The sequence below is a fragment of the Gymnoscopelus microlampas genome (assembly GCF_963454915.1).
Source record: "Gymnoscopelus microlampas genome assembly, chromosome: 12".
NCBI classification, from domain to species: domain Eukaryota; kingdom Metazoa; phylum Chordata; class Actinopteri; order Myctophiformes; family Myctophidae; genus Gymnoscopelus; species Gymnoscopelus microlampas.
In genome coordinates this window covers 44,935,594-44,962,311 of record NC_139949.1, presented here as the reverse complement: position 1 = coordinate 44,962,311, position 26,718 = coordinate 44,935,594, and the positions used below count along the sequence as shown (strand labels likewise).

The following is a 26,718-nucleotide window of genomic DNA, read 5'->3' as shown; positions in this document are numbered from 1 at the left end:
GGAACCTCTGTTTCAGGACAAAAGGCGGGAAAGATCTGTACACAATAGAATCTTCTGTCTTCTTTGGTTAGTCAAATCAAGAGGTGTTTTCTCTGTGCCTTCTCAAACCCCCACGCATCTGGGCTTCTAAACTTAAACCATGGCCAGAACTTTTAGAGTGCTTGGGAATGCAAATTGATGATCGCCTCCCCCCAGATGGGACAGACACTGTTTCCGACTCCAAACACTGTTAACTGCAAAACTCAAAATCACCTAGCACAATATTAGACCTTCCAATGTTTACCCATTTAGATGGAATATTGTGGTTATATCATGTTGCCATGTTTGAAACGATACCACAATATATATATATATATATATATATATATATCCCCCCGGCCTCAGAGGGACCCGGCCATGGCCTCCCGTGCATATGACCTATATAGAATATATATAAGAGGCCTCCCACATACAGGATCTGAAATTAAGAGAAGAAAAAAACAGAAAACAAAAAAACAAGAACACGGGTGGGTCACTCACCCATCCTACCATTATCCTATACAGCACACGGTCTAGTACAAAACCATCAGCTTATTGATTCACTCTGGCTACTTCTGCCAACCAATTATTAACCAAATAGTTGAAAATAATAGTTGTTAATAATTTCAGACAAATGTATCTACACCTAAAACCCAATTTAGTCCAGTCAGAGTTCAATTAACACTTTAAAACTGTAGTATAAGTGACTGAACTCCCAGACTCTCTTGACTCCTAATATATATCCAAAATGTTGAAGGACTTTAACACAGAGTTTCAAGATAAAGTTTTTGTTTTGTATGTGCTTCATAAAAAAAACACCTGTGACCTGCTCTGTAACTGCAGAATAGAGCGTCGCAGTTCCCGCCCACTTCCAGTTGCCTGAAGTAAATACTCAATGCATTTTTCCCATTGACTTTTCCGAAAATATTTATATAAATTAATTTAAGCCTAGAATCAAGCTATCCAGGATCCTGGTGAATCATGACCATAAAACGTTTGATTCTGTGAAAAAACTTTTTTGAAAACGGCAAAACAAAGGGTATTTATTAAACATAGTATATCATATGATATATCATTAAATATAAAATTTAAAAAATCACAGAAAAAAAGGTTTTATGGTCATGATTCACCAGAATCCTGGATGGCTTGATTCTAGGCTTAAATTCATTGATATAAATATTTTTGGAAAAGTCAATGGGAAAAATGCATTGAGTATTTACTTCCGGCACCCGGATTCTGCGCAACTGCGATGCTCTATAGACGGGTTTCCGAGCGACGTCATCACAGAGCAGAATGCGCAATCTGCGCATGCCTGGGGGAAAGGCGCGTTCGAAAATACAGCCCTGAGCGGCAGTGAGCGCACTGGCCAATACAAACTAATAGGCGAGTGTGCTCCGGTGCGTAATTTCCAAACGCACCCATAGGCTTACCCCCTCCTCTGCGCGGTCATATCCTCTCAATGTTTACAAACATGAAACCCGTCTATAGTTTCTGAAAAAACAAGGGAAGTTGAGAGTATGCAACTACCCCCATTAGTTTGTCACATGCACATCAGATAGTTTCTGTTCTGCCATGGCTCCAGTTGGATTGTTTCTCCTTCTCTACCTGACTGGCAGTGTGATTGCCAGAAAACCATTAAATCAAACCAGTAAGTTAGTCAATCTTTTAATCATTCAGGATTAAGGATTACCTTTAAAAACTATTTTGTGAATGTGTTGAATCAAAATGTGTTTGTTTGCTTAAGGGTTTTTTCAGCTCTCTGTGTGTACATCCAGCCTACAGTAATAAAATAGGTAAACTTGTTCATCAGTGTAATCAGCGTTGTCAGGATCTCTATCTAAGCAATAATAATAATAGGCCTATCTAAAAAAAATCCTATTCCACTTCATTCTTTAAGTTGATCTAATGTTGACCTAATGTTACCAATGTTGCAGTTAGAAATAAGAAATTAAGGTTTTATTTTAGAAATACATTGTTTTCATACTGAGGCTAAACACAAAGGGCTTGTGATAATATGTTGTTATAAGATAAAGATAAGAGAAATGTGGCTTCCGTTCCCAGACCATAACTGTTGGTAACATATGCACTGCAGTTACTGAGTATTAACGCATAGGACGGACAGACAGACGGACGGACGGACGGGGTGCAAAACATGCCTTACGGCCTGCCGAAGACAATGAGTACCGGCCGGATATATATACACAGTACCTATACATATACATATATATATACATATATATACATATATATATATATACACATGCAGAAATATTGTAATGTGTAACCAATTTATATGAAATAGTCCAGGGGCCAACACTGATATTTTCACAAATTGGTACCACCTAAGGTGACCGTAAAGTTTTTGTATTTTTGTCTTCCTACATATGTCTCTAGTTTATATTTTGGTAGGATAACCCTTCCAATCTTGTAGCTTAATGGCAGTTATCACTACCTACTGGCTAATGTATCCGGTAGGAGACACAAAGTAGAATCTTTGTGTCTCCTACAGCCGGGCATCAAATTATTGCGACAAAAAACTAAATATATCCATGTATTCAAGGCTTCATGGGGTGTGCAATTGATAACTTCTCAGAGTTTTGGTGTTTGCAAAAAGACTGCTTTCCATAAGCTTGTAAAAGTTTCCTTTACCCTCCTTCGGTCCAGGGTGGTCATAGCTGAATGGGTAGAGAGTCCCCCTGGGAAACCTAAAGAGGAGTTCACCCAAAAAAATATGTATTTTCTATCAATTGCACACCTCATGAAGCCTTGAATACATGGATATATTTAGTTTTTTGTCGCAATAATTTGATGCCTGGGTGTAGGAGACACAAAGATTCTACTTTGTGTCTCCTACCGGATACATTAGCCGGTAGGTAGTGATAACTGCCATTAAGCTACAAGATTGGAAGGGTTATCATACCAAAATATAAACTAGAGACATGTAGGAAGACAAAAATACAAAAACTTTACGGTCACCTTAGGTGGTACCAAAATATGGCCTGGCCCCTGGACTAAAACAGCAATGTCTTTGTTGAATTTTTGTGTCCCAGCCATTATTGTAGTTTTAACTGTATGTTTGTGATTATAGATGTGAGCTGTCTGCTGGTGGATCTGGACTATGTCCATTGTAGCTGGGATGGACAGAACACAGAGGTCAACTACACTTTCTACAGCAGGTTAGTGTCTTCATCACAGATCCATCCAAAGTGGATGGTTGGAATACCCTGAATACCATGAATACTATAATACAGAATTACTCACACACACACACACACGCGCGCACACACACACACACGCACAAGCAAATCAAGTTTTAACTAGAAAAAGTGCTCAGGTCTCCGCCAGGTCAGGTAGGCTATTGTGGCCTCCTGGTGGCGCTATAATAGGCCAACGTGAAAAGGGTGCCATTTCTTCTTAGGCCTTGCACGACTGCATTCATGATTTGAGGCATTTTGTTAAAAACATGTGTTTCGCTAAATTAGACCTGTTGGTGGCGCTATAACAGGCCAATGTTAAAAAGGTGGCATTTATTCCTCAACATAGTGTGAATGTGCGTGCAAAGTTTGAGCGCAATTGGACGGTGCGTTCATGATTTGCGGAATTTTGTTCAAAACAAGCCAATAATGCAAACTTTACATGTCAATATTAGCCAATCAGTATGGAATATGAAAAAATAAAACAGATCCGTCGTGATCACATAACTATAGAGATCATGTGTACCGATTTGCGTGGAATCTGGATAAAATTGGAAGGAGTAGTATAAAAAAATTTGTTTTACATAAGTCGGCCTCCTGGTGGCGCTATAAAAGGCAGGGCAAAAGGTTTTTCCTTGACCTATAGGGAGTTTGCAAACAAAGTTTTACACAGATCGGTGCAATTATAGGTAAAAACACGAATCGGCCTGTTATAGCGCCACCATGAGGCTGATTTGAAAATGTTCAAATGGTAGTTCTTCCTCGCCCTAGTGGGACTGTGCTTGCAAAATTTCACGGAAATTGCATGCTGTGTTCATGATTTGAGGCATTTTGTTCAAAACGGAGCACTCCTGCAAACTTTGGAAGACATTTTTAGCCAATCAGGATGGAATATGAGAAAACTGAAAGACCCGTTTCGTTTAATGACTATAGAGACACTGTGTACCGATTTGCGGGATTTTTGGACAAAATCTGTAGGAGTACTGTCAAGAAATGTGTTTTGCACCAATCGGCCTCCTGGTGGCGCTATAACAGGCCCCTGTGAAAAATTTGGGGCAGAGGTTCTGCTCTGGTATTCAGGGAGTGTGTGTGCACAGTTTGGCTGCGAGCAAGCCAACGGTGCCGGAGATTAGCTGTACACAGACAGATCGAATGACGGACGGACACACAGACGGACGGACAGGGGGTAAAACATACTCTCATGCCTTTTGGCCTGGCGGAGACAATTAGGAATTCTTGGGTGAAGTGAAGTGAACTACGTGCGTGCGTGCGTGCGTGCGTGCGTGCGTGCGTGCGTGCGTGCGTGCGTGCGTGCGTGCGTGCGTTTTCAATGACTGATCTCCGATTATGTTTCTCGTTTCTGTGTTTAGGTTTCATTCGGACAATAACTTCCAAGAGTGTACAAACTATACCTCAGAGAATTGCTATACTACTGGGTGTAAGCAGCCATACAACAAGTTAGAAACTCAGAGGTTCCTTACTTTTTACACAAAGCTGACACATGACAATAGCAGTTTCCTCCAGGAACACAACCTAAAAACCAAAGGTAAGATCATTTGGTTCCTGCTTCAATCATTTTTGGTTTATATTAGGACATAGCACATTGTATATGTGCTAATATTTCATTATTATTGTAATTGTTTTAAGTTATCGTTTATTAGCAGCCCTCATTAAAAAAAAATATTAATTTTAAAATGGTACAAATGTCACATCTCTAGCTTCTTTATGCCATTTAAACGTGAAGCCGTCTCTAAGTGTGCCACTATGAGTGAAGCTACGCTAAACTTTCCCTTTTTTAAGAGAGACATGATCTTACTGTAATGTTCATCAGTATCATTAACTTCAGGGATCCTAATGCTACTATTGTGAACATCCTGGAACTGTTTGGTTCTTCACCTCTTTTCATAAATTCTGTGTTACATTTTCAGTCAAGCTGTATCCTCCAGTCAAAGTGACTGTTAAGAACGACTCCAACAACCTGTGTTTCTATTGGAATCATACCAATGGTTGGTACCAATGTTTGGAAAATGAAGTTCGTGTGGTGTCTGAACATAGCGGACCGGTAGAAATAAGAATCCATATCCGGCGGCGGAGAATAAGCCAACGCTCAGAGTCCGAGTTTACATTCTCAACAATTCACTTTATTGTCAAAGTTCTCAGCAATCCATACATCCAAGTCAATTCAATATATGGCGCGGCCCATAGAATTTCCTTTATTCTGTAGGCCATGGCCTCTGCGTAGATCCAAATCACAGAGCCCCGTTTCTCACAAACACATCACATTATATGCAAGCCACGGGCCCTCTTTCTGACCATTCACAATACAGGTTGCTAAGAACAATGGATTTCTTGGGGTGGGCCTAAAAGTCACACACTGGGTTACGATCTGCCTTAGTTTTAGTATATAACATTTATCTATCAAACTGTACTTTTACACAAGCTCACATTATAACATTATTATTCAACATTTTATTAGCTTCGAAATGAATCTAAACATTGACATGTCTGACGTTGTATGAATTATTTAGATGATTAAAATGACTTAAAAGAAACGCTTTTCTCCAGCTCCTCTCCTCTGGAGAGAGAGTCAAAATCCCTTACACAATGATGTCGTCTTAACCTTGGCTTAGACACAGAACGATCTTTATTTTACTAAAACTTAGTTCTATCCATCTGTATAATTAGAAAAGACTAGTACACTTTGTATAGGCTTATACTACTTGATTCTTGTCATTCTGATGATTTGGGAGAGACAACTGGCAGGCTCTCCTGCATATAATTAGGCTCTCTCTGAGTAAACAAAAGAATTGGGCCGGGTGTGGTGTCATAGATTCACACTCCAGACAATAGGACAGGATGGTTGAAGGTAATTAACTCAACTGCAGCTTTTTGCCACAGACTGACCCAAACTTTGCTAGTTTTGGTCTCTGCCTGTTATGAGACATTTTGACGGTTTCTGGGTTATAATGTATTAATAACATAATATTTTCATATTTCATAAGCACAGGACCCGATATTACACGACATTCCCCTCTTAAAGAATTACTCAATATTCTTTACAATAAAATATTCGGGGCCTGTCGGGCATACGTTCCTATGCACCACCTATAAAGCAATCTTGAAACTTTGGTTAGAAAAGACAAATTATTCCGTTTAGAATGGTCGACCCATTCCCCCTCTAGGCTATTGAATTATAAAGTGAATCATAAACAAATCATTATACATTAAACAAACAGAAATAATATCACTGTACTCTCCGGCTGGACTTGTTTACACAAACCTAAGGAAAACTCAAGTTAATAAAAACATCATTATTACAAGTTGACATGTTACATTGTGTGGACAAATACAGAGACACAGTTCTGTTTCTTTTTTCTTTTCTTTTTTTTCTATACTAACAAACAAACGCAATTCCTTCTCCTCGACTGTTCATTTTGAACAATTCAACATGAGGCATAAGTTTGAATGCCCTCGCCATGATGTGTGCTCAATCTGCAGATTTGAGCACCCACCATAGTTCGGAAAACCATGCCCCACAAGAATGATGCTCCTTTCTGTCCGAATTTGTGAATCACACAGGAAATATCATCCTGAGGCTTGCTGCTTCTGAACAGAAGACACAGTCATTTCAATACTTGACTGACGTGGTCAATCAGGAGTCACTCACCCATACCTGAACTGTACGGGTTCCTCTTCTTCATGTGATCAAAAGAAAGTATCGTGTCTTTCAATTTCGCAGATGCAACTTGATGTGTCTCAGGTAACTCCGGTACCTGGGACTTCCAAACGCTCGCTTACTTGTCAAAAACCATGTAGATCTGAGACCTCTCGCCCTCCCGTCGCCAGAGGTGTTACACCCTGGCCCTGGCAAAGATCCTGGCAAAGATGTTTTGCGGGGCCGGTGCCGATGAGTTGACAGGTAGCTGATGGCCCCACTTCCTGCTGGTGCGGTGACGCAGAGATGGAACTGCTGTCAGGTCTGAAACTCCCTCCTCCGGCGTGGTGGGTTGAATCTCATGCAGGCTGTATCCTCAAGTCTCCCCTCTTGACCATGGTCTGTGATGGTCGCTGATAGGTGGAGGTGTGAAGATAGGTGTCGCTGCGGTTCCCTGGGGGTAGAAGTCCGATCGACCTCTGCTTGTCCCTGGGTCCGCTGCTTCCTTCTGCCCGCCGTCATCCTGGTCCAAATGGGATGACTTCTCCAACTCAGCACCTGCTTAATTTCTCCTAGTACAAAACAAAAGCCTACCTACACCTGTTCTACATAAGCTCAACAGATGTCCTTCTTGCTTAACACTCATACATTCAGGGGTTAATCACTCATAAACACACAGTTTAACTCATGCTGTTAAGATTAGAGAACCTATCACTAAATTGTTGAATGCACTGATTCTTCAGACAGTACATTCTCCTGGACTCTGGTCCAGTCGTTCCTGCATAATTTGTACTACTACTACTACTCCCTCCAATATTAAAATGATCTTTCCCACTTTATCGATATTTTACTCTTCTAATTCCTTTTGTATTTCATCAATCAATCGTTCCATTTTGTTACTCACTTACCACAGCTTTTATCCTTTTTCCATATGACTCCTATATTTCAAGTTCTTTACTGCATACTGCAATCACATCTTACTTTGCTCCAGATTTTCCTGACTATAATTTCCAAAATTTGTGATTCATTAAAGACACATCTCTTAATTTACACACAACTCTCTTTAGAGTGCTCTAATTAACTTGTTCTTTTGTTTAAGAATGTTCCAATGTATTTTGCCATGATTTGATAATCATGAAAATATCCCAAAACTGTGAAGTCTAAAGGACAACCACAGAACTATTTTTCCTTAAATGAACATTTTCCAAAATAAACTGACAATATTTGCAACCTGCTTACTCTATAATTTTGTTAGTAGACTTTTGAAAGCATATTTGCTAAATCTAATATTAGTTTTAAAGGAAGAGTTTGTTATCAAGTTTCAAAATAGGCATAGAAGCAAGTTTTTAGCTCTTTTTTTTTTTAAACTCCCACACCAAACTATAATCTGTGATGTATCATGTCCTTGTGTCAAGTTCAAAAGGTGGCTTCTATTTTCCTTGTACGTGATACTCCTCTGGTACTTCCAGTATCTCCAATATTCACCAACACCTAAAGTAATGTCTCTGTACATTTCAAATGTCTCTTTTTATTTTCCAATCACTTCAAGTGTCCTTCAAATGTCTTTTTCTGCAATAACTTTGCATCTTTTGCAGTCAAAATATCTTCAGGCTTACCTCATGCCCAGACTCCTCCCCTCTCCGGTGACCCATTACACTGGATCACCGGTTCCTTCGCGTCTCCGCTGAGCCCCCTCGGGGGACAACATGATATGGGACGTTGAGACGAAGGTTTTCTGAGAGGCCGCGGACAGGATTATGCAAGATGATGTAACTGTCAGACTGTAGTATGACATCGTCCTTTGAGCTGCACCTGTGTGTTGGCAAAAACCTGTCGACTGGAACTTATGGGCCTCAATTGGAGGTCAATGACCCCCGGACCCCTCTCGAATTCAACGCAGGCACGTTATGACGGGTGTCGATGCACTGACAACAGGCTTGTCCACTGGCAAACACCTGTCTGCCCCTCTGCCATCAGTGGTGACTGCGGTCTCCTGTAGCAACTGGATCGAACTGTCGGGGACACATGGACCTCTCGCACATAGGGAATTCATAGATGAAGCAATTCCTCCACTGTTTTTTACTGGACAACCATGCGGTCGTCAGTTTTAGTGTGGGATTTCTGTGTGAGCTTTTTCGATTACTTCATTCCCTCTTTTGAAAACCAAAACACCCTCTCCTTCTTTTCCCAATTCTTTTGGATAAAATATGCTTCCCTCAGGCAACATTAATTAGTATTTGTTCAAATCGTTTCAGTCACAAATATTGCCACTCCATCTTTTACTCCAGGCCTTTACTAAAATGTTAGGATTTCTCAGTATTCTGTCTACTGAAAGCACGTTTTACACTGTACTTTTTCTCATAAAATGAAACACAAACCATGGATACCATTGTGTCAGCTAAGTCAGAGCGGTTCGTTCAAAGGGAAACTGATACTAGTGTAATATATTGTATCAGAAATGTGTCATTTTACACAGCACACAATATTCTACAATCAGTATTACATATAAACTGTTAAGCATTGTCAATTTAAAAAAAACTGGGTGTAAATTTGGTCAACACATGTACACTCTATGTACATGCTCAAATACATGTATAATTTTGATTTCTGTTAGAAGCTGTAGCAAATGTAACAAAAGGTATTAAGCTCTATTGCCAAGGATAGGAGGTTTTAAAGCTCCACTTAAGTCCTTAGCTTAAGAACACACTCTATTTTAGAAACATATAATCTAATCAATGAATAGTTAAAATCGAGAATCAAAGATCCTTCTTTCTAGAACTAAGACACTTGTCTGGGACTACACTAAGCCCCTCTGGTTACTTTCAGTGTAATCAAATATTCTAATTTTTGCAACAATTTAAAAGTCTGGTTGATACATTTACTTCTTCCAAACAGGAACGGTCCTTGTTAAGCTGGCACAAGACCCTCAGGCCATACTGACAATCGTTTAGTCTCACTTGTGAAGGCTATCTATGAAATAAACAGATTAATTGTTAACACAACAAACAACAATGTTAGTCAAACATACTTAACATACTAGACCTAGAAATAATACTAAGTTACCTCATTAAACTAAGAACTGTTAGAAGAAAGCAACTCTGTCATCATGCAAGAAAATAGTGTCGAAAAGACCTAATATCAACTGTCCTTAATAGACAGGCTTCATACTTTGACCGCCAGAGGGAGCCAGTCTGACTCTGTCAATCTCAGCTTCCTCTAGTGGTAAAATACGCTTTAATGGCGTCTAATAGGTCACTCCCACAGGCAACACGTCATCACGAATGATCACGGGACGATCAGTGCGTCCAGTAGGGTGAACTCCTAATTTCTTCTTTGCAATACTTAAACCCAAAAACGTATTCTAATTTATTATTAGCATCGGTGGTATATCACAAAAATCGAGTATAATTACACGTCTGTAGCTTCAAATCATACACATTCGTGTCATTAAAATAGTAACATAGACCGATTAACTGTTCATAAATTGTCATTCAAATTCAGGTTTAATCTATTTTAAAAGTATTTACTTTGCTTTTAACATCAATCTAAATAGGTTACTGAAGGGTGTGATAATTCATCTCATCCACCAGTGGGCGTCCGTCAGTTTAAAGGGACAGAAATAGTCACGAATGGTTGGGCGGTGTGCCCCATCAAATATTCACGGGTATTAAACAATTTTAATTTATACTTTTAGTAAGGTTTTAAGGCCACTTATAGCACCACTTTCGTACACCATTCAGATATTATGGGAAAAATATCTTATTTGTGTACTTAAGCAGGCAATCATTTTCATCAATATTTCATCGATATTTGTCCTATCATTCACTATTTAGTTATCATCAAACAATTAGTCTCAACTTGCTATGTTCCTCATCTCACACCTCAGTCAGCCTACATGCAACACATTCATGCATTAAATCACACAGATATAACGCATTATAGGCAGACCTAAAAATTAACATGGAAAAGCAACACTATGCTTCCACAGAAATTATATTCAAATAAAGTCGGACATCACTCTCATGATGGCCCATTGATGATCAATTGAATAATAAAAAAACAAATTCAATGCCATATAACAAAGCAATATGTCTCTTAGATACAATAGGCCTACCTTAACTCTCTTAACTTAAACACCAACAGTGATTTTCGCCAATTTAATCTATCCCTCACAATAAGCAATAGGCCTACAACCAACAGCCTAACCATACTCCTCTTTCAATAACATGGAAACAACCATTCAATAAGCACTCATAGCCTACCATACGATTCACATGAAACAAACACATCCAGTTTCCCCCACCAACGGGATTAACACGCACACGCACGCACACAAACACACACACACACACACACACACACACACACACACACACACACACACACACACACACACACACACACACACACACACACACACACACACACACACACACACACACACACACACACTTATTTGTAACAATAGCCCTAACCATAAACAACGACAAGACAAAAGAAGGAAAGCATTTCCAATCGGCTCTTTTTACTGGCTCCCCACAAAGGAACTGTGACATTCAACAAGTGTCCTAAAGACACGAAAATAAACACAAACAATACTTGTGCTACTGCAACAGAAACCTGATCCATGGATTCTTAAGAAGACATGTCTTCCTATAAAATAGAAAGAAAGCAAGAATGCCTCAAAAACGAACAGCGTGTAAAACTAAACGCCATCATGTGCTTAAAACGCAGTCGAAAGAAGCCTTTCCCACACACGAGTGCCTTTGTACAACTACAGGGTATAAAGTGAAAATTTTAAATGCAAAAATAGAAAATAAATACTTTACTCCCTCAAAAGATCTTATTCCATCCACACAAAGGAATCTTGTACAAGCGTTGAAATAAGAATATATTACGAATGTAATATAAGAAAAGTAGTTTCTAAAGATTTAAAAACTAAAACTCAGCAGTCGCGTCTCGCCGGATATGACGTGGCAACGAGGAAGTCAAGACATGTAGCAAAAACTACATTTCTTGGCCAAAAAAAACTACAGAAGGCGCTCGCTGACGGCTCTCACACAGAAGAACAAAGGAGCCATGTGAAAATGCCATCCCCCTCAAAAACAAACAACTACACAAACAGTAGGGCTACATTCCCCCCCCATGAGACTCATGTTACAGTAGATAATGCTTTAAATTAGACCTCCTAACCTCACCTGTTTACAGTCAAAAGCAAGAACGCTTCATTAATCCTGTAGGCCTACACAGCCACATTCTAACTGGCTCTTACAACAAAATTGAATAATTACACAAATTTCCACTCGACACACTGGGCCAAGATAAAATGCAATTTAACTCCACTCTTTCACTCAACCAAAATATTCAAAGCCAGAAAACTAAGTCCAAACAAAGTTTTTTGAAAGCTTATAATACTCCACTCCCCTCTCGAAAACATGATTCCCTATAACAATGTTTTCGAACAAACACGAGATCTACGCCATCACCATAGACAAACTCCTGTAAAAAAAATTAAACATGTATACTGAATGTCTCGACGCTCCAATACAGCAAGAATCATTCACGTAGAAAAATTATAAATGGACCCAAACCACCGTGTACACCAGCAGCTTAAGTCCACGCAGTTACTCCACATACAGCCCCCACCAAAGTGGTGGCACGCATAATAGGAGAGAAATAATACCACATGACACAGCTTGTAAACACACAACAAAAACACAAGACCTCACAAGCAGCAATAACCAATCGGCCAATATCTGAGACCCATTAGAAGCATATCATCGAATAACACACACAATAAACAAACAGGTCACAAACGCCATATGCAAAAGGTTACCGCGCCGTTTGGAAACAGCACATTATAACACGCTCACAAATACTCCATTCAACTTCTCCCGGGGTCACAATAAGTACTCACCAGATGCAAACCCGTCGCTTTCTGGCACGCTGGCGAACGCCAAGTTCCTCTTCTGGCCTCACCGCTACAGTCCTATCTATACGCTGAATGTGAGAACATCACTTTTCAGGTGCCTAATGCCAACCGCTGTGCTTTTAGGACTAGCAACAAATAGATTTCTTTCCCGACCCAGAGTCCCACTCAAGCCAAATGCAAATTTAAATGCCCCTTCAGCCGTCGTGAGTTACCAGGTAGCTCGCGTATAAAAAAACTGATCAGGCCTAGTTACCAGTAGCGAGAATCCATTTACTACCCTGGAGATGAAACATCATTGTCCAGGTGCCGGATGCAAACCGCTGTGCTTTCCGGACTCGCAACTAAATCCCTATCTATACGCTGGATATGAGATACCATTTACCAGGGATAAGATAGAGTTTTAAACAAACCAGATGTGCAACTAGCACTTTCTAGCCTGTACATTTAATTAAGCCATGACTTGAACAGTCATGGAGTAATCAAAAAGCGCGTCTCCAAAAGACGGTATAAGCTGCGGCTCTGAACGCAGACTAACAAACCCCGCCGGAACCAGACACGCATCTCCACCGGAACGCAGACCAGACACACGGTTCGGTTCTTTTCCATCATACCGAGGGAAAGCAGATTAGGCAACGCCAAAACATAGCACACATACCTTTAACGCTGCAAAATCGACCGGTATCCCTTCAGCAAGAAACTAGCTGGTTCGCCAAGTAATTGTGTGGTGTCTGAACATAGCGGACCGGTAGAAATAAGAATCCATATCCGGCGGCGGAGAATAAGCCAACGCTCAGAGTCCGAGTTTACATTCTCAACAATTCACTTTATTGTCAAAGTTCTCAGCAATCCATACATCCAAGTCAATTCAATATATGGCGCGGCCCATAGAATTTCCTTTATTCTGTAGGCCATGGCCTCTGCGTAGATCCAAATCACAGAGCCCCGTTTCTCACAAACACATCACATTATATGCAAGCCACGGGCCCTCTTTCTGACCATTCACAATACAGGTTGCTAAGAACAATGGATTTCTTGGGGTGGGCCTAAAAGTCACACACTGGGTTACGATCTGCCTTAGTTTTAGTATATAACATTTATCTATCAAACTGTACTTTTACACAAGCTCACATTATAACATTATTATTCAACATTTTATTAGCTTCGAAATGAATCTAAACATTGACATGTCTGACGTTGTATGAATTATTTAGATGATTAAAATGACTTAAAAGAAACGCTTTTCTCCAGCTCCTCTCCTCTGGAGAGAGAGTCAAAATCCCTTACACAATGATGTCGTCTTAACCTTGGCTTAGACACAGAACGATCTTTATTTTACTAAAACTTAGTTCTATCCATCTGTATAATTAGAAAAGACTAGTACACTTTGTATAGGCTTATACTACTTGATTCTTGTCATTCTGATGATTTGGGAGAGACAACTGGCAGGCTCTCCTGCATATAATTAGGCTCTCTCTGAGTAAACAAAAGAATTGGGCCGGGTGTGGTGTCATAGATTCACACTCCAGACAATAGGACAGGATGGTTGAAGGTAATTAACTCAACTGCAGCTTTTTGCCACAGACTGACCCAAACTTTGCTAGTTTTGGTCTCTGCCTGTTATGAGACATTTTGACGGTTTCTGGGTTATAATGTATTAATAACATAATATTTTCATATTTCATAAGCACAGGACCCGATATTACACGACATTCGCTACAGGACCAACTATGAGGAATGGGAGGTAGGCATGGAATTTTTTTTTTTTTAAATGAGCAACCGCCCAAATTATAGAATTTTCCAAAGGGAATATCAATCATAAGAATCATGTAATGCTGAACGCCTGTCTGTCTGTCTGTCTGTCTGTCTGTCTGTCTGTCTGTCTGTCTTTTAGATTCTTAGATTCAGCAGGCAGAGTCACTGTACCAACCTGGCCTCCAGTAACTCCCGCTATTAGCTCCAGGTGAGGTTTAAGGTGGCCAGTCACTGTGGAGAGTCCATATACTGGAGTGACTGGAGTCAACCTGTTTACTGGGGATCCAAAGGTATTAAAAAAGACCCACTAGTTTAACCAGACCAAACTTGTTTGAACATATTTACATTGTCATCAGAATGCAGTAGTGGGGATAAAAAAAAGAGAAAGAGGGAGGTCCACAGCAGAACCTTATTTTATATGGTAGGATAATACAAGTACTTTTTATAGATCGAAGCTCAAGGAAAACAATGATAACAGTAGATAATTTGAAAATAGCGTTGGTGTGTGTGTGTTTTTATCTGTCTGTCGTTCTGTCTGTCTGTCTGTCTGTCTGTCTGTCTGTCTGTCTGTCTGTCTGTCTGTCTGTCTGTCTGTCTGTCTGTCGTTTACCTCATAGGGGCAGAGTCAAATTCAGGAACACATTATATATTATATTAGTTTTACTATTGTCTATTTGTCTCTGTCAGAGGTCAGTCTGGCAGAGGGCAGCAGTGTGCTGTTGACATGCAACAGTGCTGCTACCCCACCAGTACACAACTACACCTGGTACAAGAGGACTGGGCCTCCTGGCTCCAGCTCCCTGGTCCAGGTAGCGTCCGAAGAGGTTCTGGTTCTGGCCTCTCTGCAGCCCTCCCAGACTGGACTGTACTTCTGTCAGACCTGGAACTCACAGGGAGAAAACAACAACTCTACTGAGATTCAGCTGAAGATCCGGGACAGAATGTACTGTGAGTAAAACATAGAAAACCTAAATATTGTAATGTGTAACCAATTTATATGAAACAGCAATGTCATTGTTGTATTTTTGTGTCCCAGCCATTATTGTAGTTTTAACTGTATGTTTGTGATTGTAGATGTGAGCTGTCTGCTGGTGGATCTGGACTATGTCCATTGTAGCTGGGATGGACAGAACACAGAGGTCAACTACACTTTCTACAGCAGGTTAGTGTCTTCATCACAGATCAATCCAAAGTGGATGGTTGGAATACCCTGAATACCATGAATACTATAATACAGAATTACTCACACACACACACACACACACACACACACACACACACACACACACACACACACACACACACACACACACACACACACACACACACACTCGCAAATCAAGTTTTAATTAGGAATTCTTGGGTGAACTGAGCTGCGTGCGTGCGTGCGTGCGTTTTCAATGACTGGTCTCCGGTTATGTTTCTGTGTTTAGGTTTCATTCGGACAATAACTTCCAAGAGTGTACATTCTATACCTCAGAGAATGGCTATACTACTGGGTGTAAGCAGCCATACAACAAGTTAGAAACTCAGAGGTTCCTTACTTTTTACACAAAGCTGACACATGACAATAGCAGTTTCCTCCAGGAACACAACCTAAAAACCAAAGGTAAGATCATTTGGTTCCTGCTTCAATCATTTTTGGTTTATATTAGGACATAGCACATTGTATATGTGCTAATATTTCATTATTATTGTAATTGTTTTAAGTTATCGTTTATTAGCAGCCCTCATTAAAAAAAAATATTAATTTTAAAATGGTACAAATGTCACATCTCTAGCTTCTTTATGCCATTTAAACGTGAAGCCGTCTCTAAGTGTGCCACTATGAGTGAAGCTACGCTAAACTTTCCCTTTTTTAAGAGAGACATGATCTTACTGTAATGTTCATCAGTATCATTAACTTCAGGGATCCTAATGCTACTATTGTGAACATCCTGGAACTGTTTGGTTCTTCACCTCTTTTCATAAATTCTGTGTTACATTTTCAGTCAAGCTGTATCCTCCAGTCAAAGTGACTGTTAAGAACGACTCCAACAACCTGTGTTTCTATTGGAATCATACCAATGGTTGGTACCAATGTTTGGAAAATGAAGTTCGCTACAGGACCAACTATGAGGAATGGGAGGTAGGCATGGAATTGTTTTTTTTTTAAATGAGCAACCGCCCAAATTATAGAATTTTCCAAAGGGAATATCAATCATAAGAATCATGTAATGCTGAACGCCTGTCTGTCTGTCTGTCTGTCTGTCTGTCTGTCTGTCTGTCTGTCTGTCTGTCTGTCTGTCTGTCTGTCTGTCTGTCTGTCTGTCTGTCTTTTAGATTCTTAGATTCAGCAGGCAGAGTCACTGTACCAACCTGGCCTCCAGTAACTCCCGCTATGAGCTCCAGGTGAGGTTTAAGGTGGCCAGTCACTGTGGAGAGTCCATATACTGGAGTGACTGGAGTCAACCTGTCTACTGGGGATCCAAAGGTATTAAAAAAGACCCACTAGTTTAACCAGACCAAACTTGTTTGAACATATTTACATTGTCATCAGAATGCAGTAGTGGGGATAAAAAAAAGAGAAAGAGGAAGGTCACAGCAGAACCTTATTTTACATGGTAGGATAATACAAGTACTTTTTATAGATCAAAGCTCAAGGAAAACAATGATAACAGTAGATAATATGAAAATAGCATTGGTGTGTGTGTTTTTATCTGTCTGTCTGTCTGTCTGTCGTTCTGTCGTTCTGTCTGTCTGTCTGTCTGTCTGTCTGTCTGTCTGTCTGTCTGTCTGTCTGTCTGTCTGTCTGTCTGTCTGTCGTTTACCTCATAGGGGCAGAGTCAAATTCAGGAACACATTATATATTATATTAGTTTTATTATTGTCTATTTGTCTCTGTCAGAGGTCAGTCTGGCAGAGGGCAGCAGTGTGCTGTTGACATGCAACAGTGCTGCTACCCCACCAGTACACAACCACACCTGGTACAAGAGGACTGGGCCTCCTGGCTCCAGCTCCCTGGTCCAGGTAGCGTCAGAAGAGGTTCTGGTTCTGGCCTCTCTGCAGCCCTCCCAGACTGGACTGTACTTCTGTCAGACCTGGAACTCACAGGGAGAAAACAACAACTCTACTGAGATTCAGCTGAAGATCCGGGACAGAATGGACTGTGAGTAAAACATAGAAAACCTAAATATACTGAAAACAATGTTGATTCATTTCATACTTCTTTGATTATTAATGTAAAATGTTCTTGCAGTTGATCGTATCCTCCTGCGTGTTGTTATTGGAGTCAAAGTGTTGGCAGTGCTGGTGTTTCCTTTGGTTATGTTGTGGATGTGGTGAGTTTCCTGTCATTACTCATTCAAATGTGACAGTTACATTTTTGTCAGTATTGCAGCAAACACTAAAAAGCTTAAAAGATGCAGTTATTCCTCTTTAAAATAATATTTTTTTATTTATTTAAAGGAAGCAACACTCTGTCATGGACAAAGCAGTGAGGAGAGCTAAATTATTCTAAATTGATTACACCTATTCATACTGAGACTTCATCATTATGAATGTGATTCATGTTACACTGTGCTGTCGTGTTTCAGGAGGACAGTCCAGATTATGTAAACATCAGTGTTGGTCGTAGACGTAGACGAGGCTTCATCTCCTCTGCTGATCCAGACAGCAGGGTAGTAGAAGAGGAATCCAACATGTAAAGGAGAGAGATGCATGAAGACGTTCCAATTGCATTTGGAATGGAACTGACAGCTGAGTCAGCAGACAAACCTTTATCAGTGTCTGCTGCCTGTATACTGAAATACAGCTTGTGAAGCCAAGAAAAAAGAAAAGTGTGTTCATCTGTAGCTAACGTTAACAATGATACTGCATGACTTGATGACTAACTCCTTACTTAGTTACAAATGTTTATTTTTCTTTGTCCTGCTGTAATATGGTGAGCTAACTGTAGACTGAAATTAACTGGCAGTTATACTCGTTTTATGTCCTTTTGCCTACTATTACTGCATCTCGGCAAACATTTTATATAGTTGGCTAGCTGCTGAAAACAACATGCCTAAAATGATGTACAGGGTCTAAACCAGTGTTTCTCAACCTGTGGGCCATGGGGATATTGCAAGTGTGCCCCCAAATAATTGGAAAAATACAAATATTTTATGATTATATATAATTAATTTACAAAGAATTTGTATTTTTTTTTTTTACAATTATTTGTAAAATAATTGTAAACAGGCTCTGAATGCACACGGCCCACCCATCGGCTGTGGTTAGATGGGTGGGCCGCTAACACTTTCAAGATATCTAAGTGGGATCTGATCCAGAAAAGGATCACTCATAGTTTTGTCTGGCTGTGTGTAAATAATGTATTTTAATATGTCAGGTCAGGTGAGAGGAGACACGGAGAGAGAAGACTCCCGACCAAGGTTCTGTAAAGAATGTCCTTCAAAACAAGTTGGCTATAAAGTAAATTCTTAAATGTGGGGTCATTTCTTGCAATATGCAGAGTATACCAGGGGCCCACATGCCCTCATATCCTCATATGTTACCTGTATAGACAAATGCCTTTTTGTTGTAGACTAGAAAACATCCATTTTCTATATAAAATCATGTGGTTGGATGAACGGAATGTTGGTAACATTGAGGCAATTGCCAGACTATACTGGAAACTGCAATTAGGATATTGCATTCATGTTGTTGATCGATGAGCCCTATGAAAGTTATGATTTCACTGTCAGGAAAATTCTTCATAGTTCATTAAAGTTGCAATCCCATAACTTTCATGTCCTACCCGAGGTTCAAATCCGGTGACCAGTGGCGAGTGCCAAAATGTTTGCTATTGAGCTATAGTGGAGAGCACGTTTGGGGAGGAAAGTTATTACCATTTGAGTTTCATGCAATACCTCTTGTTAACCATGTGGGTGGTCCTGTCTGACCACACGATCTGAATGTACCTCGGCAGTTGTGTTAGTTATATTTTATTAACATACTATCCCATATTGGTTAAAATAATGTTTTATTCACTCAGAAAGTTATGGATTGCAGCTTTTGTGTTAGCCTATATTGTTTCTAACATTATTCATGTTTTGGCACCGTCTGCCAAAAGTAGCCTAATGCTTATGTTGTTTGATTTGAGAATTTTGGACAGTATTGCTTACTATTGTCATTTGTTATCTGGATGCTGGTGTGATACTGAATTATACTCATTCTTTGTAATTGTAATTGTATTAAGAGCATGTAAGACTGACATGGCCATCTAGTGGCCACATTTAAAAACTGCAGGAAACCAGATATAGCCTATACTACAGTAAGTAAGTATATGAGTGGCAATGTACAGACATTATCATGCGATATAGTGCTCAGTACCTAAATAGCAGCCTGATGGCCTAGCTGTAGAAACTGTCCTTTAATCTGTTTGTTCGGCATTTAATACAGTGGTATCACATGCCAGATGGTTGCAGCGTGAACAGATTGTGACTGGGTGGTCATGGTGTCTTCATCTGCTTATAGCAGGGGTCTTCAACGTTTTCAGGCCAAGGACCCCTTGGCTGAGAGAGAGAGAAAGCAGGGACCCCCCATTATATATTGTATAAAGTATTTTTCATTTTCATAGATGTCATAGGCAGCTTCATAGACTTGTTTCACAGCGCTATCATGTTGGATTCATGTTAATGTGTATTTCCAGACATTTAACCGTGCTCTAAAAACAATACTTAGTAAACCTGACCTTTCACTCTGTACTTTCTGTACTTTCACTCTTTTTTTCCACTTTGCCGAAACTATTTTTGGCTAAAGTTCTCCTCAGAATAGGGATGCTTGGTTGAAGTGGTTAATGTAAAAATCACAAAGATTTGGCGGACCCCCTGTAGTAACTCTGAGGACCCCCTAGGGGTCCCGGACCCCCTGTTGAAGACCTCTCGCTTATAGCTTTGGCTACACACCACTCACGCTCACCTCTGATGATGGTGCTGTTGCCACATCCTTGCCACAGCCTACGTAGGTTGTTTCCACTTAACTGTGACTGTCTTGGGTCTCAACTTTAGCTCCTTGACATGAGTTGATAGACAAATTAAATACAGTTAAACTTCTCTGTACTATAGTAATATTCCATCACAGAAAATGTGTGATCATTCAGATAAGCTATACATACGTTATTCTGTCAACATAACCATTTGCTTACCAGTTCACTCCATTCTCCACCAAGTCCTACAATAATAATTTCCCATTATCACCTACTCCTAAACCCAAGATAAATGAACACTTAGGATATTACAAGTTTAGTATAAGTTACTGAAATTCAGATAACATTCACTGCAACAGTTAAAACAAGGCAAGTCAAACCTAACAAAATCCAAGAAATTCAAAATCCATTTTGGCCCCTAAAGATGTCCAAAATGGTTTTTTTTTTTAATGGATTTTAACTAAGAATTTCAAGCTAAAGTTTGTGTTTTGCGATGTCTCAGATAAAAATAGCACATTCTTTGTAACTGCAAAACAGTTCCCATTAACAGGAAGTGGAAAAAAAAACCACATACGTAATTCAAGTTGAAAGCAGCTACCCCCGGTCAGTTTGCCACATGCACATCATGCACTGACAGTTTCTGTTCTGCCATGGCTCCAGTTGGATGGTTGCTCCTTCTCTACCTGGCTGGCAGTGTGATTGCCAGAAAAACCCCGGGTAAGTAAATGTCGTTCTTTTAACCATTCAGGATTATGCTATAGATTATATTATTATTTATATTATGTCTACCCTTATATTTCCCTATTTTGGGGGTGTGTTAAATCAAAGTTAGTCAATTTGATCTAGAGCCTTTTCAGGTGTGTGTGATTCTGATACTTGGTTGTTTGTCTAATTTTAAACTTGGATATATCTTATTAAAGAAAGCAATAATGATGATATTTATGAAATAATCCACTTTGTTCTTAGTGGTTGACAAGGATTTGTCAGAGGAAGGGAAAAAAACACATGTAGTCTGAAATGTTATAAAATGTTAAAATTGATACATTAACAAATGACAAAGAAGTATTGGTAGGCCTACATGTCCTGCAAACCCATTTGTTCCGAACACTTTTCTTTGGGAAGTGGTACAGGTCCATTAAGACCATCATATAGTGACACATAAAACCTTGATTCTAATGATTCTTTATTCATACGCCCAGTCTATACTAGAAGTGTCTCTGAGCAAGACACTTTTAACTAGCCTGGAAACCAGACAAATCTGCCACAGCTAACAAATTAGTCTGGCACTCCTCCGTTTGAATTACATTTCACTCACCCCAGAGTTGTGGGTGACCAATCAAAGCCCACTATTCAAAGCGTGATTTATTTTGCTGTGATGTTTGGATCTGTTTGTAACCGCCCCTTGGAAATTAATCATCCACACCGAAGTTCCAGACTCATATCTACGCAGTGATATTAGTCTGGCCATGCCAAGCTAACTTTTAACCCCTAACTGCTCCCTGGGCGCTGTTGTAGAAGCTCCCACTGCTCTTCACGTTTGCACAAATGTACAGGTTACAAAAAGTACCCCAAAGGAGTGGGGTCTAAATGATTACTTATTATTATAAGCTGTTCTGGCCGCTCGTGGTGGCCGATTAACACCGTACCGTGTTTTTCTTTTTTCTCCTCTTTTGTCACACGCATGCAGAAATCTTGTAACATATAACATTTTTTTAATATGTAACCAATTTATGTCACAGCAACATTTTGGTGCATTTTCCTGTCCCATTCATTATTTTGGTTTTAACTGTCTATGTTTGTGATTGTAGATGTGAGCTGCCTGCTGGTGGATCTGGACTATGTCCATTGTAGCTGGAATGGACAGGACACAGCAGAGGTCAACTACACCTTCTACAGCAGGTTAGTGTCTTCATCATCACAGAGCTGGATGGTTGGAAGATCATGAATATAGAAGCAAAGGATTTGTTTTTACACATCAAGTTTTAGTAAAGAATTCTTATGTGATATTGACTTTAACCAACCAATCTGCCACCAGTTGATGAAAGACATTTAAAGGGATAGTTCACCCCCAAAATGACTTTTTTTCTATAGATTAGTCACCCCATGGGGAATTGAATTCATGGATTTTTTTTTTGTCGCAACATTTTTGGGACGAACTAACCCTTTAACTCCGAATGAAAGTGTTAAGGGAAGAGATGAAACATAAGAGATGGTAGAAAATTAAGTGCCCATTTGCACGTGTGTGTGTGTGTGTGTGTGTGTGTGTGTGTGTGTGTGTGTGTGTGTGTGTGTGTGTGTGTGTGTGTGTGTGTGTGTGTGTGTGTGTGTGTGTGTGTGTGTGTGTGTGTGTGTGTGTGTGTGTGTGTGTGTGTGTGTGTGTGTGTGTGTGTTCAATGACTAATCTCTGATCTCTGATAATGTTTGTGTTCAGGTTTAATCCAGATAAGAATTTTCAAGAGTGTACATTCTATACGTCAGAGAATGACTATACTACTGGATGTAAACAGACATATGGAAAGCTAGAAACTCAGAGGTTCAAAACTTTTTACACACAGCTGACACATGGCAATGACAGTTCTATCCAGAAGCACAATCTAAAATCCAAAGGTATTAGTCACATTTTGGTTCCTGGTATTTCATTAGTTTAATGAGACATAGCGCATTGTTTTAGTAATTATTTGTACTGATGTTCGTCTTCAGCAGCCCTCAACATAATTCAAACTATTAACTTTATGTTTCCCATTGAAATGTCAAGCCTTCTTCAAGTGTGCCAGGGGGCAACATTAAACTTTCCCTCCTTATGAGATGATAATGTTCAGTATCATTAACTTACGGCTATTATTGTAAATTTCCCTCAACTGTTTGGTTCTTTGTCTATTTTCATTAATTCTGTGTTCAATTTTCAGTCAAGCTGTATCCTCCAGTCAATGTGACTGTCAAGAACGACTCCAACGTATGTCTCTATTGGAATCACACCAATGGTTGGTACCAGTGTTTGGAAAATGAAGTTCGCCACAGCCTGACGAACTCCAAAAAATGGGAGGTACTGTAGGCATGACATTTATAGAAAGAAGCAAAGGCCCAAATGATAGAATTTTACAAAGAGATTCACATAATCCTGTTCTTCTGTTCTTTGTTTGTTTTTCTCTCTTTCTTTCTTTCTTTCTTTCTTTCTTTCTGTCTTTCTTTCCCTTTCTTTCTTTCTTTCTTTCTTTCCTTCTTTCTTTAGTTTTCGTTCAAAAAGTCAACCTTTTTTAATCAAATAATTTATTCATTTGAGAACATTGATTTAACTGAATACATTTCTCTACTCTCTCATTGCTTTCATTCCGCTCCAACCTCTGCTATAATTTTTTCTCCTTGTGTTCAGAGTTCATTCATAAAGAAGCAGAGTTACTACTGTATCAACCTGCCCTCAAGTAACTCCCACCATGAGCTTCAGGTGAGGTCCAGGGTGGCCAGTGATTGTGGAGAGTCGGACTGGAGTGTCTGGAGTCAACGTGTACCTGTCTACTGGGGGTCTATGAAGAGCAACGGCAGAGGTATAAAATCTAGTCCAATTATGTGGATTTCAGGATCCACATAGAAACAGTGGGGTTCCAATGTGGATCTTGGACTGGGCTACAATGTGGATTCAGATATAATTTGAATAGCATGTATACAGTCCAGCCTGTGATCTGTGGCGTCAGTCGTCTATGGCGTATCTATCTACTTATGACTTCAAATTATGACGCACGCACGCACGCACGCACGCACGCACGCACGCACGCACGCACGCACGCACGCACGCACACACACACACACACTCACACACACACACACACACACACACACACACACACACACACACACACACACACACACACACACACACACACACACACACACACACACACACACACACATACGGATGTCTTCCGGCCAGCGTCTTGTATTGCCACGCCATAAAAAAACAAGTCTAAAATGCCCTGCTAGAGTAGCTACACCAGACCAAAGTGGTTTGAACTGACTGACATTGCCATCAGGGTGCTCTCAATAGTGTGGCTGAAAAACTAGAGAGAAAGTGGGAGTAAGTAGGCCTAAGTCAGTAATACACTAGGTACGCAGAATAAGATGTATGTGGTCCTATAAATCTATTATCCACATTTTAGATATGTTTTTCCCTGTCTCAGACACTCAAAGTGGACCTACATCAGAATGGACTGTGACGTTTTCTGTGGTGGGTAGTACCTGCATTCTTCTGCTGCTCATCCTATGGTGCGTCATGAAAGGTAGGTCAGAGGAGAACATTAAGGTTGGTTGTTGACTGGCTGCAGTGGCTGGTCATCATAGCTTTCTGATTAACATGGTTCATCAGAGTATCCTTGTTTCACACTATTTTCAAATACGTTGTGTTTGTCCTGAAAAAACAACGTACGTTGTCTATCTCCTTACAGGAGATAGAATGATCCTCATCCCTGTTGTTCCAAACCCAGGCAAGAACCTGAATGAAATCCTGATCCATGGCAATGTAGAGGTTAGTAACGTCTCAGTAACTTAAGCATGTATGGAGCTGAAATCACTACTGTAGGTATCAGAGCAGAAAGATTCACATAAACTGTAGTTTGGCTAAAGCGTATTGTCAACCAGTTTTATCCTGAGAAATTGTAGCTGTATATCACTGGATATTGTGCAACAGAGCCCGTTATGATTTTCATATTAGGTATGAATAATGTCCATTCTATGATGTTAATGCTCAAATCATTTCCATTTGATGCAACACTGACTGACGGTAAAGCATTGTATTGTGCAGTGTACGATGTTCTACTGTACAAAACAATACAAATAACTTTCTTTTTTAAGGAGTGGCTTCACATCTCCAAAGGCCTGAAGGAGGGGTTCATGGCTGATTACAATGAGCGCGCCTGTGCTGTTAACGAGTACAGCCGTGTCCCCCAGTCTGCCAGCGAGAGCTCCAATAGTTCCTCCTCTTCCTCGGTCACCACTGACCAAACCGACTGCTCTGTCGCCACCTCAGCCAATGAATCTGAGTGATTCTCCACTTCCTGCTCCTCGCTTCTTCTAAAGAAGGACAGAGTGGTGCGTAGGGTTTTTAACCACTTAAACCCAATCTTTCCCCTCAGTTCAACTCAGATGGTTATGATGAGTGCTCAGGGGGAGCGGTTAGGGGTTAAGTCTTGCTATGGCCGCCCCTTACATATTTGACTGGGGTACAATGCAAAAACTACTACAAAATGCATACATTCCTGCTCTAGTTCATGCAAACAAACCAATACTTGGTAGCCTACTCTGGGGGAATAAGATAGCTATTTTATAATATTAACAGCTAAAATTATAATTGCAGAGAGAAAGTTTGTATCTACCAAATGCAGGTCACAGTATAATAATAATATAATAATAATAAATACATGTATTTATATTTTATTGTATAGCACCTTTAAAAAACAAGTTACATAGTGCTTTACAGTAAATCTGATAATTAAAATTGTAATGTACCCAGGATTCAGGACTATTGAAGAAATTTCAGTTCTTTTTTGCAGCTGTTCTATGCATGGGCTCAGTGTCTATGGTTGATGTAAAAATATTTTTCTTTTTTACTGTCATATGTCATTTGTTTCTCTCACATATATTTTTCTTATTTTAATTTTACTTTTTTTCTTCCATCTCTATACACTTTATATAGCCATCTAATGGTCATCCATTGCATTAGTCGCCTGTGAGTTTATTGGGTTCCCGTTTAGGTGATATCTTGTATGTACTAAAGGGGAAACTGTTGACGGTTACGACCTGAATAAAGCTATTTGTGCCACTATACGTGTGGGTGTTTTATTGTCCATATTTTTATGTATACAGCAATTTTACACCTTATAGTCCCTTCATATAAGCTTCTTTATTTCCTAACTTCACTTCACAGAAAAGAACACAGAATTAGTCCAGGTCATTTGACAGGATGCAAGATGCACGGTGCTAGATATTGTGGCGTCTGTCTGCATGTGGCGTTTCCGTTGTGCTGTTATCATAGCTGTGTGGGTTAAGATTAGCTGTGCTGTCTTGTGGAGGTAGTAGTGATACAGAAACATCTTAAATGTACACTCATTTGAATAAGCTACAGCGTTATAAAATCCTCCCTCCAACCAATGAATACCATTTATTAATTTGCATTACTCAGAGTCCATTGCCTCACTTACTGTATTATTGTCAATTGCATTTTGAAGTTAAATCC

At 39.8% G+C, this 26,718-nt stretch overlaps 2 protein-coding genes across 2 annotated transcripts; both read left to right on the top strand.

Annotated features, from left to right (window-relative positions):
• Nucleotides 1–1,569: 1,569 nt before the first annotated feature.
• On the top strand, nucleotides 1,570–18,237 carry LOC311057377 (cytokine receptor common subunit gamma-like; the record flags this gene model as incomplete). The annotated part of the gene is made up of 9 exons (XM_084074336.1): nucleotides 1,570–1,666; nucleotides 3,107–3,194; nucleotides 4,583–4,715; nucleotides 16,133–16,160; nucleotides 16,543–16,679; nucleotides 16,874–17,024; nucleotides 17,439–17,699; nucleotides 17,790–17,854; nucleotides 18,127–18,237. The coding sequence occupies exons 1-9, from the start codon at nucleotides 1,591–1,593 to the stop codon at nucleotides 18,235–18,237; spliced, it is 1,050 nt and encodes a 349-aa protein (XP_083930462.1). The 5' UTR covers nucleotides 1,570–1,590.
• Nucleotides 18,238–21,145: 2,908 nt separating this feature from the next.
• On the top strand, nucleotides 21,146–25,853 carry LOC311057375 (cytokine receptor common subunit gamma-like; the record flags this gene model as incomplete). The annotated part of the gene is made up of 8 exons (XM_084074331.1): nucleotides 21,146–21,212; nucleotides 22,304–22,394; nucleotides 22,927–23,102; nucleotides 23,402–23,538; nucleotides 23,866–24,037; nucleotides 24,668–24,766; nucleotides 24,932–25,011; nucleotides 25,338–25,853. 8 exons carry the CDS (start codon nucleotides 21,146–21,148, stop codon nucleotides 25,527–25,529), a joined length of 1,014 nt encoding a protein of 337 aa, XP_083930457.1. The 3' UTR covers nucleotides 25,530–25,853.
• Nucleotides 25,854–26,718: the final 865 nt, after the last annotated feature.